General features: G+C 40.6%; 1 protein-coding gene across 2 annotated transcripts; it reads left to right on the top strand.

The window, feature by feature from the left end:
• BET1_1 (protein transport protein bet1) lies at positions 1–12,886 on the top strand. Of its 2 annotated transcripts, XM_051216312.1 has the most exons (3): positions 1–1,994; positions 9,414–9,815; positions 12,428–12,886. In XM_051216312.1, exons 2-3 carry the CDS (start codon positions 9,495–9,497, stop codon positions 12,446–12,448), a joined length of 342 nt encoding a protein of 113 aa, XP_051072975.1. In that variant the 5' UTR covers positions 1–1,994; positions 9,414–9,494; the 3' UTR covers positions 12,449–12,886. The 2 variants fall into 2 exon arrangements, with proteins under 2 accessions (XP_051072975.1, XP_051072976.1); XM_051216313.1 differs by having other exon boundaries at positions 1–114; positions 9,414–12,886.

Genomic DNA, 12,886 nt, shown 5'->3' with positions numbered 1-12,886 from the left:
GTGGCATTCGCGTCGTTGCGTTACGACTGACGCGTAAGTGCTGTCTGTGGTACTTTCTAGATATGCTAAGTGCTCTTAAACTTGATAATAAAACTGTTGACTCTGGGACCAGCGGTAAGTTCTTAAAAGTCCGTTGAGCGGAAATGTTTCGTTTCTCGTGTTGTCAAATAAGGTCTTTGTCTAAACAAGGAGAGTTATAACGCGTTTAACTTCGAGTGTTGTATACATTAGACCTTTATCAAGAACTATTAGTCACTTAATAATATCTCAAGGGACCGAGCCTAGTTTGGATTCGTACTAAACTTACACTGTTTTCATTATTAGGCGGCCGTTCGGCCCAATCTTCCTATTTTTGGGAAATTCTGAGGAAAACCCTGTTGTTACAAGATTTCGAGGAAATATCGGGGAAAATCCAAGATTTGTTCAGAAATTTTGAGGAATCTGCCCAGACCCGGGAAGTTTTGAGGTTTTTGTTCCCTCTTCATGAAGTCCGATATTGCGGCTTCCCCAAGTTTTCCCAAGAACGGACATTTTCCCCCAAAATATGGAGATTAGGAAGGGGAAGCATTCTTGCGCTCTAAATGGATATAATTCGGAGTGTCAACAAAACATCAGTTATCCGTTTTAATTGTTATGTTTACTAATATTTGTTGAATGCTTGTCGTTGGTCAAGATGCTAGACCACTCGTCAACTTATGTTCGGTCGACAAGTAGTTTACTCATTGATTGTTAAATGTATGGTAAGGCTGGAGCTTTTACACAAGAGTTATATATTATGCAATTTAACTACCTGGGGTGTTACTAACAATAAGCTTCTAACGGTTTTTATGTGCTAAGTTGTTTGACCAAGTTGTCCAGGACCTTCACTAGCTCTTTTAACATAAGCCTCAAGCAGTAAGAATCTAATCTTTGATTCCTAGCCAACATATTCTCAATAACTACCTCTATCACAATAATAATTTGATATAGACCGAACTACGTGAAAAGTTTAACGGTCTCAACCACGTCGACTATTAAAATTGAGTAAATTAAAGTAACACTGAGGTTCGAGATTTTTCATGGAAACCACCCAAACTCTTAAAGACAAGTAAAGTTGAGAATAAACACACGTCAAAATGTTTTCTGACAGCGTCCAAATATTGACTTTGAATTTACATCGCCAGTCTGAGTTGTTCGATGTGAAGTGTTTAGTGTTATTTATGTGTGTATATGTCATTCTTTTATTTATTTTAACACATAGATATTGGTGCAAGGAGGCACCAAATACATATGCGCCACACAAATCTCATTCGCTTCGTGAGGGCTGTGATACTGCCCGGGTGCCCGAACTGAAGCAGGTGGTTTTATTAGGGGGCCAGACCCGGAGCCTTCGACCTGAATGTCTGATCCACAAGGTAGTGGAGCATCGTAAGGAGATGCAGTCCCATGGAGGCCGGTGACCGACAATTGGTTCATACGCCATTCGTTCCTTCAGGATAACGGAGCCCATGTGCACCATTGGTTTGGAATTGTGGTTTTCCAACTCCCCTAGGTAGACTCTCCATGTCCACCAACCCAGTCAAAGCGCCATACATTCGCTTTTCGTCCTCTCAATTTCGCAAACAACACCCCCACCACGAGAAGGCAGTGAGTAGGATTTCCCTGGTAGAGGCTATATACGCGTGGCCATGTGAGAGCATTTTGAGAGGGAGTGCGGACTCTCCCCACTCTCGGCCGTACTAGGGCATTTGGGGGCATATGTCATTCTAATCAAATCTAGTGACCACATGGGGCCTTATTTCTTAGCCAAGGTTATGTTACTTATTCTGATCATCATGAAACTAAAATTCGGTGAAAATAAATTTAGCTTGTTTGGGTTCGTTTTGATTAAGAAAATAGTTTTCGATGTACCTGTTACTAATTAATATTGGTTGTAGATATGCAAACAGGTGGGTATACAAATACAACGGTTCATTATTATATTACAACAAGTAGCAACCCTCGTTTTTTCCTCGGTAAGTACGCTTGTTAGTAAGAAAGCACCATAGGTGAATCAGATATCAAAAACATAATCGTTATTCTTTTTGTTCAACATCAGAAAGTTGTACTCCGCACCCTCGTGTATGGTTTATTCAACTGATATGAGCATTCCTGTCCAGTATAATGTGATACAGATGTTGTTTCAAACCATCTTAGTGTATGTTTGTCTAGTAACTAACCATTAAGTTGGAATACCTAAATATTTTATAAAGCCAGTTTCTGAAGTGTAAGTGTTTTGATTGTTCTCTGTTTTCCGAAGAACTCACTGACGTTTGTTCAGTAAAACCTATCGGAATCGTTCTTGAAGCGTAGTTACCCTCTTAACCTCAGTATATTTTGAACAACATTAATGGAAAATGCGTTGTCCGGTAAAAGGAACATAGTCTTCATTACGTCACATAAGTGATAATTTACGTTGGTACTCGTAGTTAATGTTTTTCATAATTCCCTATTAGTACTACCAAAAAAACGAATTTTATGTGCAATAAAATATAAGGCTCTCAGATACTGGAAAACATCATGAAAATTTTTGGCAGCAATAATTACTTTTTAAACCTCAAGTCAGTGCTATATGTAGAACTGTCCGCGTGTTATACATAATGATTGATGTTTGACAAAAGCCCTTCATGCCTCTTCTCCGCCTAGTATTAGTTGCATTTGTTATAACAGTTTGTTTTGGCTGTTCATGTAACGTTTCTGCTATTAATCCCTTCAAAAAGTGATATCTAGTGGCTATCAAACTTTTAGGGAAGGTAATTGGTTTGGCACATAATTACTATAGCAACGAATTTCATAAGCTGCCTAAGTACGTTTATTATTAACTTATGCCATTAGCTAGTGAGGTCGCCTCACACATAAGATGCAACACAAATGACTTCCTTAATCATTTCTTCTACACTGGAGCGTCTATGTACACATCTCACAGAAAAATGGATAAATAAGCAACCCTTCAAAATATCAATACTCTCCACTTGACCTAGTCCAGAAACACCTAATGATACTGTTATTCTGTTGATATTATTTAAGTGTTAATAAACGTTATCGAAATTTCTACAACCTGTGACTGAATTTTCTGACTAAATAAAATACGTTAACAACAAATATTTTCAAGATAAATTTATCCAATGTAATAGTTTCGGCAGTACGTATACTAAAATTGGAACGATACAGAGGAGATTAGCATGGCTCCTGTGCAAGGATGATACGCAAAATCGCAAAGCGTTCCATATTTCTGCTCGCAACTGCCCTGGTACGGCCGAGGGTGGGGAGAGTCCTCTTTTATAGGAGCAGTTCAGCTAGCCTTCAGCTACTCTACAACTACCGACCACTCCCAAACATCCTGAATGAAACATTGAAGTAGCCCCGGCTCTAATTGAAGCTCAAAAAGTTATGGCTAATCTGAAACGAGGAAGGGCAGCTGTTGCAAATGGATTGGCTCCAGAGGTCTTTAAGTATGGTAGTCGAGTTATGGCGATTAGGTTGATTAATATTTTAGCTGTAATCTGGGAACTGAATGTAATCCCATCTGACTGGTCACAATCACTGATTGTCCTAATATATAAGAGGGGGGTCGAAATCATCTTATGATAACCATAGAGGGATTAGTTTGATTAATATAGCATCTAAAATTCTGGCCTCAAAAAGTATCGGATGCCTAATGTTATAACTCTCTTTCTTACGGTTATGACCCAGTTATTCCTATTGCTTAGTATTCTTGGACACCGATTCACTCGACAAGACCCCAAATCAGAACACGGTTGAACAGGAAAGAGATTATATTCCAAATAACAAGGTTAGATGGAAGCAAGATGCAAGCCAGAAGCGCAATAGGAAAAACGTCAGTATATTTATAGTTTTTACATAAGAAGATTCCAGAGTATTCTCCAACTATCGACTAGTGCTGATTGGATAAGAATTAGCCAATCAGCGTGCACCAAAGCAATCATGCATTGAGCATGCTTTAATCCAGTCTATGTCCCGCTAACACCTAACAAAGACTCATGACCTGCAGACACGAGAAAATCAGGTTGGCTTCAGACCTGATCGTGGCTGGATCGACCACATTTTCATTATTCGTCAGATCTTAGAACACAGGCATGCTTATTGGCGTCCGATAATGGTGGTCTTTCTTGGCTTAAAAACAGCATTTGACTCTGTAGATCAAGAGGTTCTGTAGCAGTGTTTGTCATTGAAAGGTGTACCTCGAAAGTGCATAAACTTTATGAAGGCTTTTTACTCGAACACTACTAATCGAGTCAGAGCTTATGGCGAACTATCATCTGATTTCGCAACCTCAAGTAGTGTCCGACAAGGCTGTCCACTTTCTCCACTTCCGTTTAATTTCATCATAGACCTATTGCTGGAAATAACATTCTCGTCAACTGAAATTTCAGGAATTAATCTCTTTGCATGAGGTCCACTTATCGACTTAGAATACGCAGGTGGTATAGTCCTATTTAGTGAAGACGCTGAATAAATGCAGTCTTTTGGTAGCACTGAGAAACAATGCCAGGATGTTTGGGATGCGATTCTCCCCCTCAAAATGCAAGATGTTGCTTCAGGACTGGCCTGCGTCAACACCTGAACTAAGGATAGGGAGTGAATTAGTCGAACGCGTTGACAGCTTCACTTATCTTTGAAGTCTGATTAGCACTAATGGGTTGATGTCTGACGAAATCTCTGCGCGGATTTAAAAAGCTCGTTTGGTTTTTGCCAACTTACGTCACCTATGGCCCCCAAATGCCCTGGTATGGCCAAGAGCGGGGAGGGCTCTCCCTTCTCGAAATGCTCTCACACGGCTACGCGTATACAGCCTCTGCCAGGGAAGTCCTACTCACTGCCTTCTCGTGGCGGCGGTGTTTTTTACCAAATTGAGAGGACGAAAAGCGAATGTCCGGCGATTTAACCGGATCCCAAACCAATGGTGCACATGGGCTCCAGTACTCTGAGGGAACAAATGGCGTATGAACCAATTGTTAGTCACCGGCTACCATGGGACTGCATCTCCTCACAATGCTCCACTGTCTTCTGGGTCAGACCTTCAGGTCAAAGGCTCGGGATGTGGCCTAAGAAAATCACCCGCTTCGATCAGGGCACCCGGTCAGTATCCCAGCCCACACACAAATAAAATGAAAATGACGATATTTACTGAAAATTCTATTCACTCTTTCATTCCCACTTTATGTATCCTTATTTTTCAACTTATACAGCAGCTCGCCCTTGGTGGAAACTCTTTTCTATCTAAACGATCTCGAGTCACTGACTGGTCGAAAATTGAATGCTACCACCGAACACGAATACTGAAACAGTTTTTCTGAAAACACGTACATCATTCAAACTGGCTGCCTTCAACATTCGCACACTAATGCCGATCGGACAACATATAGGGCTGGCTATGTCTTTGGAAAGTCGTAATATCAACGTTTGTTGTCTATCCAAGACTCGTATTCAAGACTGGTGAAGTACTACAATTTTGCTCTCCATCTGTCGCTTCAAAACGCTTGTTTTACGTGCGTTTATCCGGGGACCCTGTGGCGTCGTCTGGTTTTGCTGATGTTGATGTCGCACTAAGCGCTAGAGCTGAGGCAGCACTAATCGATTGGATTCCCATTAACGGTCGGTTATGTGCTGTTAGATTAGAAAGTTCCATCAAAGTGAGAAGAAACCGGCATGAGAAACGATGTCTTTTCGTCATTTTCGCCTATGCCCGACAGATTGCAGCCTGGATGCAATCAAGGATGAATTCTACCACCAGTTATCTGTTCTTCCCCAGAAAGTGCGTTCGACAGATATTGTAGTACCAGCCGGAGACTTGAACGCTCAGGTCGGGCGTCTAGGCACAGATGAGAATCGTTTAAGTGGCCGATGGGGACTTGTTGGTCGCAGGACAGATAACGGGGACCGTCTGCTGCAACTAAGCACAGACCACAACCTGTTTCTGGCTAGCACTAGCTTTCGGCACAGTCATCGCCGATGTGCCACCTGGTGTCCTCCCTCTGCATCTCAAGCCTAGACTCAGATTGATCACATCGCGATCAGCTACCGCTGGCGTGGTTGTGTACAAGACTGCCGCTCCTTTTGAAGTACCTATCTGAATTCTGATCATGCCCTGGTCTGCGCCAATCTTACTTTACTTTTCAGTGGCGAATGAAGTGATCGTCACCAAAGGATCGATGTCAGCGAATTGGTTGCAACTTCTGTTGCAAGTAAGTATCGAACCGAGCTAGCTTCTAGGCTAGCTACCATTCCACCGAAAAGTATAGATGAGCATTGGTTGCAAATTCACGACGCCATGAAAATGGCGAGTAAAGCCGCTCACGGCTTCGCGAAACGTCCCGCTTATAAACACTGGGTTTCTTCAGGCTCCTTACAACTCATCGAAGCCCGTCGGTCTACTCCGGGTGACCGTGAGTTTGACCAGAAATGAGGACTGTAACTTAATGAAGTCGGGCAAAGCTTGCCTAAGGACCGAGAAGCCTGGTGGTCGGAGAGTGCTAATGAGATGGGAGCAGCATCTGCATCTGGTAACTACCTGGAATGGTGTGGATCTGTTGCCTGGAGAAAGACTTCTCGACATTGAGTATGAGGATGATATTGTCTCACTGTGTGATAATGCCCAAGTCACGCAATCCGCACTTCAGTCAGTCAGTCAGTAACAACGTAGAACTTCGTACGTACGTACATCAGTTCGAGTTGCCACACCACCTTAGCACAGAGATGCAGTGGTCGATTCAAATCCCATAGTGGTAGAGGTAGCAAGAGTATAAGCAGTAATCGGGAAGATTAGGGTTTAGAGATGTTATTTAAAGAGTATAATCCAGTGAAATAAATTTGGAAAGAGGAAAAAAAGGACATGAAGAATTCAGAAGATTAGAATTTGGGAGAACACAAAGAGTGGATGCACGTGCGCCATTGCAAACGATTTTGAGCCATGTCATTCAGGGTCTCTAACCATCGGTTGCTATCATCTCGTGGTCCCCAACCAGGTAGTCTATACCTACCAACATGGCTCAGTCCACTTGTCAGTGACTTCATGGATTTGTGCCATGTTTTGGTCTGGCCGCCCCTATCTTTCTTCCAACCTATTCCTATACCACTGAACATCCCACATCGAGGCAGTCGGTGGTTGGGCATACGTAACACGTGTCCCAGTCATCTCAACTGATGAAGTTTCACTACTTCATCAATTGATTTGCTATCCTTACCTAGTACCCGTTTCCTAACAAATGCGTTACTTACTCGATGGTCCCAGAATATACGAGCAATGTTTCGAAGACACCTTTGATCGAATACTAGTAACCTACGAATACCCTCTACTCTTACCGGCCATGTTTCACTGCTATAAAGTAGGACAGAACGAACTGCTGAGCAGTAAACACTTTTTTTGGTTGGTAGATAGATATCTCGCCTACGCCATAAATGACGCAATTTGGCAGAAGCTAGTCGAGCCTTCTGTATCCGTGCTGAGATTTCGTCACACACCAGACCACAAGGGCTGATGAGACTTCCCAGATAAGTGAAGCGGTCGACACGCTCAATTACTTCACTCCCTATCATTAGTTCAGGTGTCAATGCAACCCAATCCTGAAGCAATATTTTCATTTCGATGGGGAGAATCGCATCCCGAACATGCTTGCATTGTTGCTTAGAGTGGTCAGAAGACCCTGCATTTTGTCAGCGTCTTCACCAAATAAAACTGTCATCAGCACATTCTAAGTCAACAAGTGAACCTCCCGGTAGAAGTTCAACCCCTGGAAATCTAGACGAGGAAAGTGTTATCTCTAAAAGTATGTCGACCACAAAGTTGGACAAGAATGGAGAGAGTGTGGCAGCCCTGGCAATCAATGTACGTAGGTAAGGTATGTGCTTTGCACCTTCGAAGTGCAAAGTACTTCTACAAGACTGGCAGGATCCTAATCCTGTACTCACCCTGGATGGTGAGCAGATAGAAGTAGTCGAGTAGTTCGTGTATCTAGGTAGCTACATAAGTGCTGATCGTGGCGTGAGTGATGAGATCAATGCACGTATAGTGAAAGCCCGAGCGGATTATACCAATCTGAGCCATCTTTGGCACCCTCGTGATGTCAGTCTGGCTGTAAAATTTCGGATCTACAACGCGTCGGTGAGAGCATTTCTGCTCTATGCTTATGAAACCTGGCCTCCGAGTTGAAGATGTTAGACGACTCTCTGTGTTTGATCATCGTTGTCTCCGAAGGATGGCTCACATCCAGTGGCAACACCATGTTAGTAGTGAAGAGGTTCGGTATCGTGTGTTCGGTCACAGAGACGATAATGCAATTGGTGTCACCATCTTGAAACACCGACTTCGGTGGCTTGGACATGTTCTACAAATGTCGTCCCAGAGAATTCCACGCCGTGCATTATTTGCCGACTCTGGGACTGGTTAGAAAAGGCAGAGAAGTGGTCAGTTTATGACATGGTGTCGGGGTATGAAAGAAAGCTGCAAAGGCTGGCTTTTGTTGGTCCTTCACGACTCCCTGGTTGGGGTCCGTGAGATGGTGCAGCCCAGTGGCTTAAGACATTATTAGATGTGGTTCAGAATAGAAGCCAGTGGTTATCCCGCTGTCACTTTTATTTTCTTCATAAAAGTGGACATAACCTCTTTAACTGGTTGTACGTTTGCTGACTGAACTACTTCTCCCATTTTTATTATTTCACTGCCATACACTAATTTCTGTTCGTTACTGTTCTCCTTTCTCTTATACGCATTTATATTCTCTATTTCTTCACATTCTTATTGTTACTTTGTGGCGCATATGTATTTGGTACCCCTTTGTGCCAATATTTATGTATTCGAATAAATATATTTTCTGAACTGCTTGTCTATGATATTCTTATCTGTGTTATGATGTGTAATGTAAAGTCTACACCTTTATATATCATTCATTTGATATAATGTTATAATTGAGTTGGTCGGTAGTGGGCACAATTCATTGATCCTAGTTGATAATACCTTGCAATAATGGCAATAGGAAATTAGAGAAAGAAAAGACATTTTCAACTAAACAAAAAATGACATTGATTGGTAAATAAAACTACCGTAAATTGTGTGCCATTGAAAAGAGAAAGAAACAGGCAGCACCACAAGGACTCTCCTATTTTATTCTTTGTTTATCTAAAACGTCAAGTTGGCTGATTGATTGGTAGCCGGAGTTCGGTTCGAAGTCAATTTAATGATCTCTTCACATAATTTAACGTTAGCAAATATGTATATTCTTCTCATCCTTTCATTTTGCTTAGTTAGTATAATTGGAAGGATTCTTATCAAATAAACTGGTTTTTTTTTACATATTTTGGTCTGCGTACACTGTTTGTTTATAAACGTTTATTACCACTTCATTAACAAAAAACTGGCTTATCTCTTGATTTTATAGGTATCTTGACAACTGTTTTGTGCGGTGCACTAAATGGATCTGAGGTGCACATAGCAAATACATTCAAATTCCTGTAATTTCATGACTTCTCGCGATAAATATGTTCATTCTCAGCCGAATCATGCGAGGATTGATGCATCTGCAAATTTAGCTAGTAGCACTTTAGAATACTGGCCAAGTCCTGTACATGATGATCATGACCGTCTCAACCTTGAACTCAGAGAGAAAGTCGATGGACTTCGTAGTCTTTCGATAAAAATAGGAGATGAATTACGATCTCAAAATAGCTTACTCGGAGATATGGCCGGAGCTTTTGATCGGTCGGAAGGTGTTCTTCGCTCTACAATGTCTCGATTATCTCGAATGGCTAAACAGAATTTATCCTCTGGATTATGTTGTTATGTAATTGTATTCGTGTGCATCATTTTCCTCATGTGCTGGTTTATTCTCCGATTTCTTTAGTCACATGTATAGTTATTGATGTTGAAACTGTGATTTTATTTTTGTCAAAATATATGAGTGATTATTAAATGTTCTAAACTTATCATTTATTTGAATGCATCAACCAAGGAGGGCACCAAATACATATGCGCCACACAATAACAATGAGGCCAGTAGCAGTTATCATTGATCTATGTGAGGGCTGTAATACTGCTAGGGCATCCAAACCGAAGCAGATGGTTTTCTTAGAGGGCCACACCCAGAACCGTTGACCTAAAGGTCTGATCTACACGACAGTGCAGCAACATTAGGAGATGCAGTCCCATGGCGGTCGATGATCAACAATTGGTTCATACTCCATTTGTCCTTTCAGGATACTGGAGATCATGTGTACCATCGGCTTGAGATCAGGGTTTTCCAACTCCTCCAGATGGACCCTCTGTTCCCACCAACTTGGTTAAAGTGCCGAACGTTCGCTTTTCGTCCTCTCAATTTTGTAAACAACACCCCCGCCATGAAAAGGCAGTGAGTAGGACCTCTCTGGCAATGGCTGTATAAATGTGGCCATGTGAGAGCATTTTGGGAGGGGGAGAGGACCCTCTTCACCCTCGGCCGTACCAAGGGGCAAATACAATTTTATGTCTTGGGTATGTAATTTGCTTCATAATCGATATTCCTTGTTAGTGTTTTTGGGTTATGTTTTCTCAAACTATTAGTTGGGTTGGAATAAAGGGAACCAATTACACAAAATTGGCTAGGTTGTTGAAAGCGATTTTTGTACAGACAGCGCAAGGTTGACGAAGTCTCGAAGTGTGGTTGCTGAATACTTCCTAATTGTTTCGCAAGACTATGCACTTTCTCGGCTTTACAGGCAAATCTCATTAACACATGCATAAAGCCCTGACCAATTAACTACAGTTAATTGTGTTCATTCGCCCGAAACGTAGATGAAGTACGGTAATATATAAATTATCAATTTACCGGTTACGCTTCAAATCCTAGATTATAAAATATTATCGACCCTAAAGAATACGTTATAACATCGATTACTGTTCACTGATTGATAAGAAACTAAGCTTCAAAAGCTTTATTGATTCATTGTAGGTTTGTTTCGGCCTTATGAGTCTTAAAAATCCCAAATCCCTCAAAAACTTGACACACGAATCTGGTCTTTGGATATAAAAACCTAGTATATTTCAGATTGTGCCTAGAGTTTACGAATCAGATTATATTCCAGATTCTGGGGTAAAAATACGGACTCTCATCTGTAAAGGTAAGGATCGACTGTTAACATATCAGATTTGTACCAGTGTCTTTCATTGTCGAGATAACTTGTCAAACGTATCAAATTGTTCATATCTGCTTTTCTTATGCTGATAAAAACTTTGTACTCGATCATATGAACGAGGATAAGTCCTTGAGCAGTTTAGAAATCCCTATTTATTCATATAAAAAAGACGAAATCTAGCGATTTTCTTAAAAAACAGAACTGGGTTGAAATTCCTTTCTATCAAGTCTAAAACCTATGATTGTTTAATTTTGTTCCAGGTGCAATTCTGGATACAATATTTTCTAACTCGCCTTTTTATCACTCAACCCTTCTGTAGTTATGACGTGAGCTAAAACTGCCAATGTAATTCTGTTAGTCGTGGTCGCCGTGAAGAATTTCCTGAACTCCGTAGGTGTGACCATGAAAAATGTACTTATCTGCTAATTACACAATGCTATTTAGGGGTTCACTTAATATACTTTGGTTGTTTTCGGGTTTACTTTTAGGTGATACCTTTGATCAAGTGTGTTGATTCATGACGGGATCTAAATACGAATGTAAATGATTATTTTGAGATTTTCAAGCTGCTTGTGGGATTTACAATATAATCTTTCATTTAACATGGGTCGAGTGCAGGACTATTGTATGTGTATCTGGATCAGCAAATCTTTACTTCGTAATTATACTGGGATTACTCAACGTTTACTCTTACATTTAGTCGATTCCTGCATATTACCTATTATTCTTTACTGTTCTCCATTATTTTTTCCCGGGCTTCTGAGAAAAATACTTTGATGTGCTACAGAGAGTGCTGAAGGTAGTTAGGAAGGTGTGTGGTGGATCTTTTGAAGTCATTAGTAATATGGTTTTGGATGGACATCTAAAGTCTTGTAAACTCCTGGCAGGTGTTATCAGATACTAACCATCCCCTTCATTCATATCTTTCTTCTTCTATATCTTCTGGTAGGATGAGACATAAATATATTAAAATCCATGCACGCGATAATAATAGTAATAATAATATTATTATCACAATGAAATATTATGAACTACATGGTGAAGCACTGTAACATCGTGTAAGTAGTAATAAGAAGCCTCTCAAAATTGTTTAGTCTAACATTTTCATAGGTGAAAGAATAGTTTCTTCACTGAAAATTATTAATGGACTTAACCGTTTTATTCGTTAACTAATTTGAAGGTTTTTTGTGAACATATTTATATGATCAGTCGTTAGTCTTCATTGATCTGTTCTGTTTTAACGGATTTTTTCCCTTTTTCATTCTTCTATTGTTTCGTTTTTCAGACTTTTATGTTGATTAGGTAAACTTTCATTTCCAAACTTACGCCTGTTACTCCCAATCGAGCATAGACCGCTGACCAGCATTCTCCAACCCACTCTGTCCTGAGCCTTCCATTCTAGTTCTATTCAGTTGTTGTTCATTCTTCTCATATCTGTCTCCATTTCTCCGTGTAATGTGTTCTTTGGTCTTCCACTTCTCCTTTGGCCTTGAGGATTCCATATAAGGGTTTGTCTTGTGACTCATTTGGGTGCTTTCCTCAATGTGTGTCCTATCCACTTCCAGCAATTCTTCCTGATTTCTTCCTGTGCTGGAATCTGGTTTGTTCTCTCCCATAATCAAAGATGAAATATGATATGCTGATGATTTTACTTTATTTCAAATTCTTATTCTTTTTTTGGTAAAGTTAATATTGTAATGCGATTTCATACAATAAGTTTTTCCCTTTATAAATTCGAATAATG

This window comes from Schistosoma haematobium, chromosome 1, assembly GCF_000699445.3.
Source record: "Schistosoma haematobium chromosome 1, whole genome shotgun sequence".
NCBI lineage: Eukaryota > Metazoa > Platyhelminthes > Trematoda > Strigeidida > Schistosomatidae > Schistosoma > Schistosoma haematobium.
This window is presented reverse-complemented; position numbering and strand designations above follow the sequence as displayed.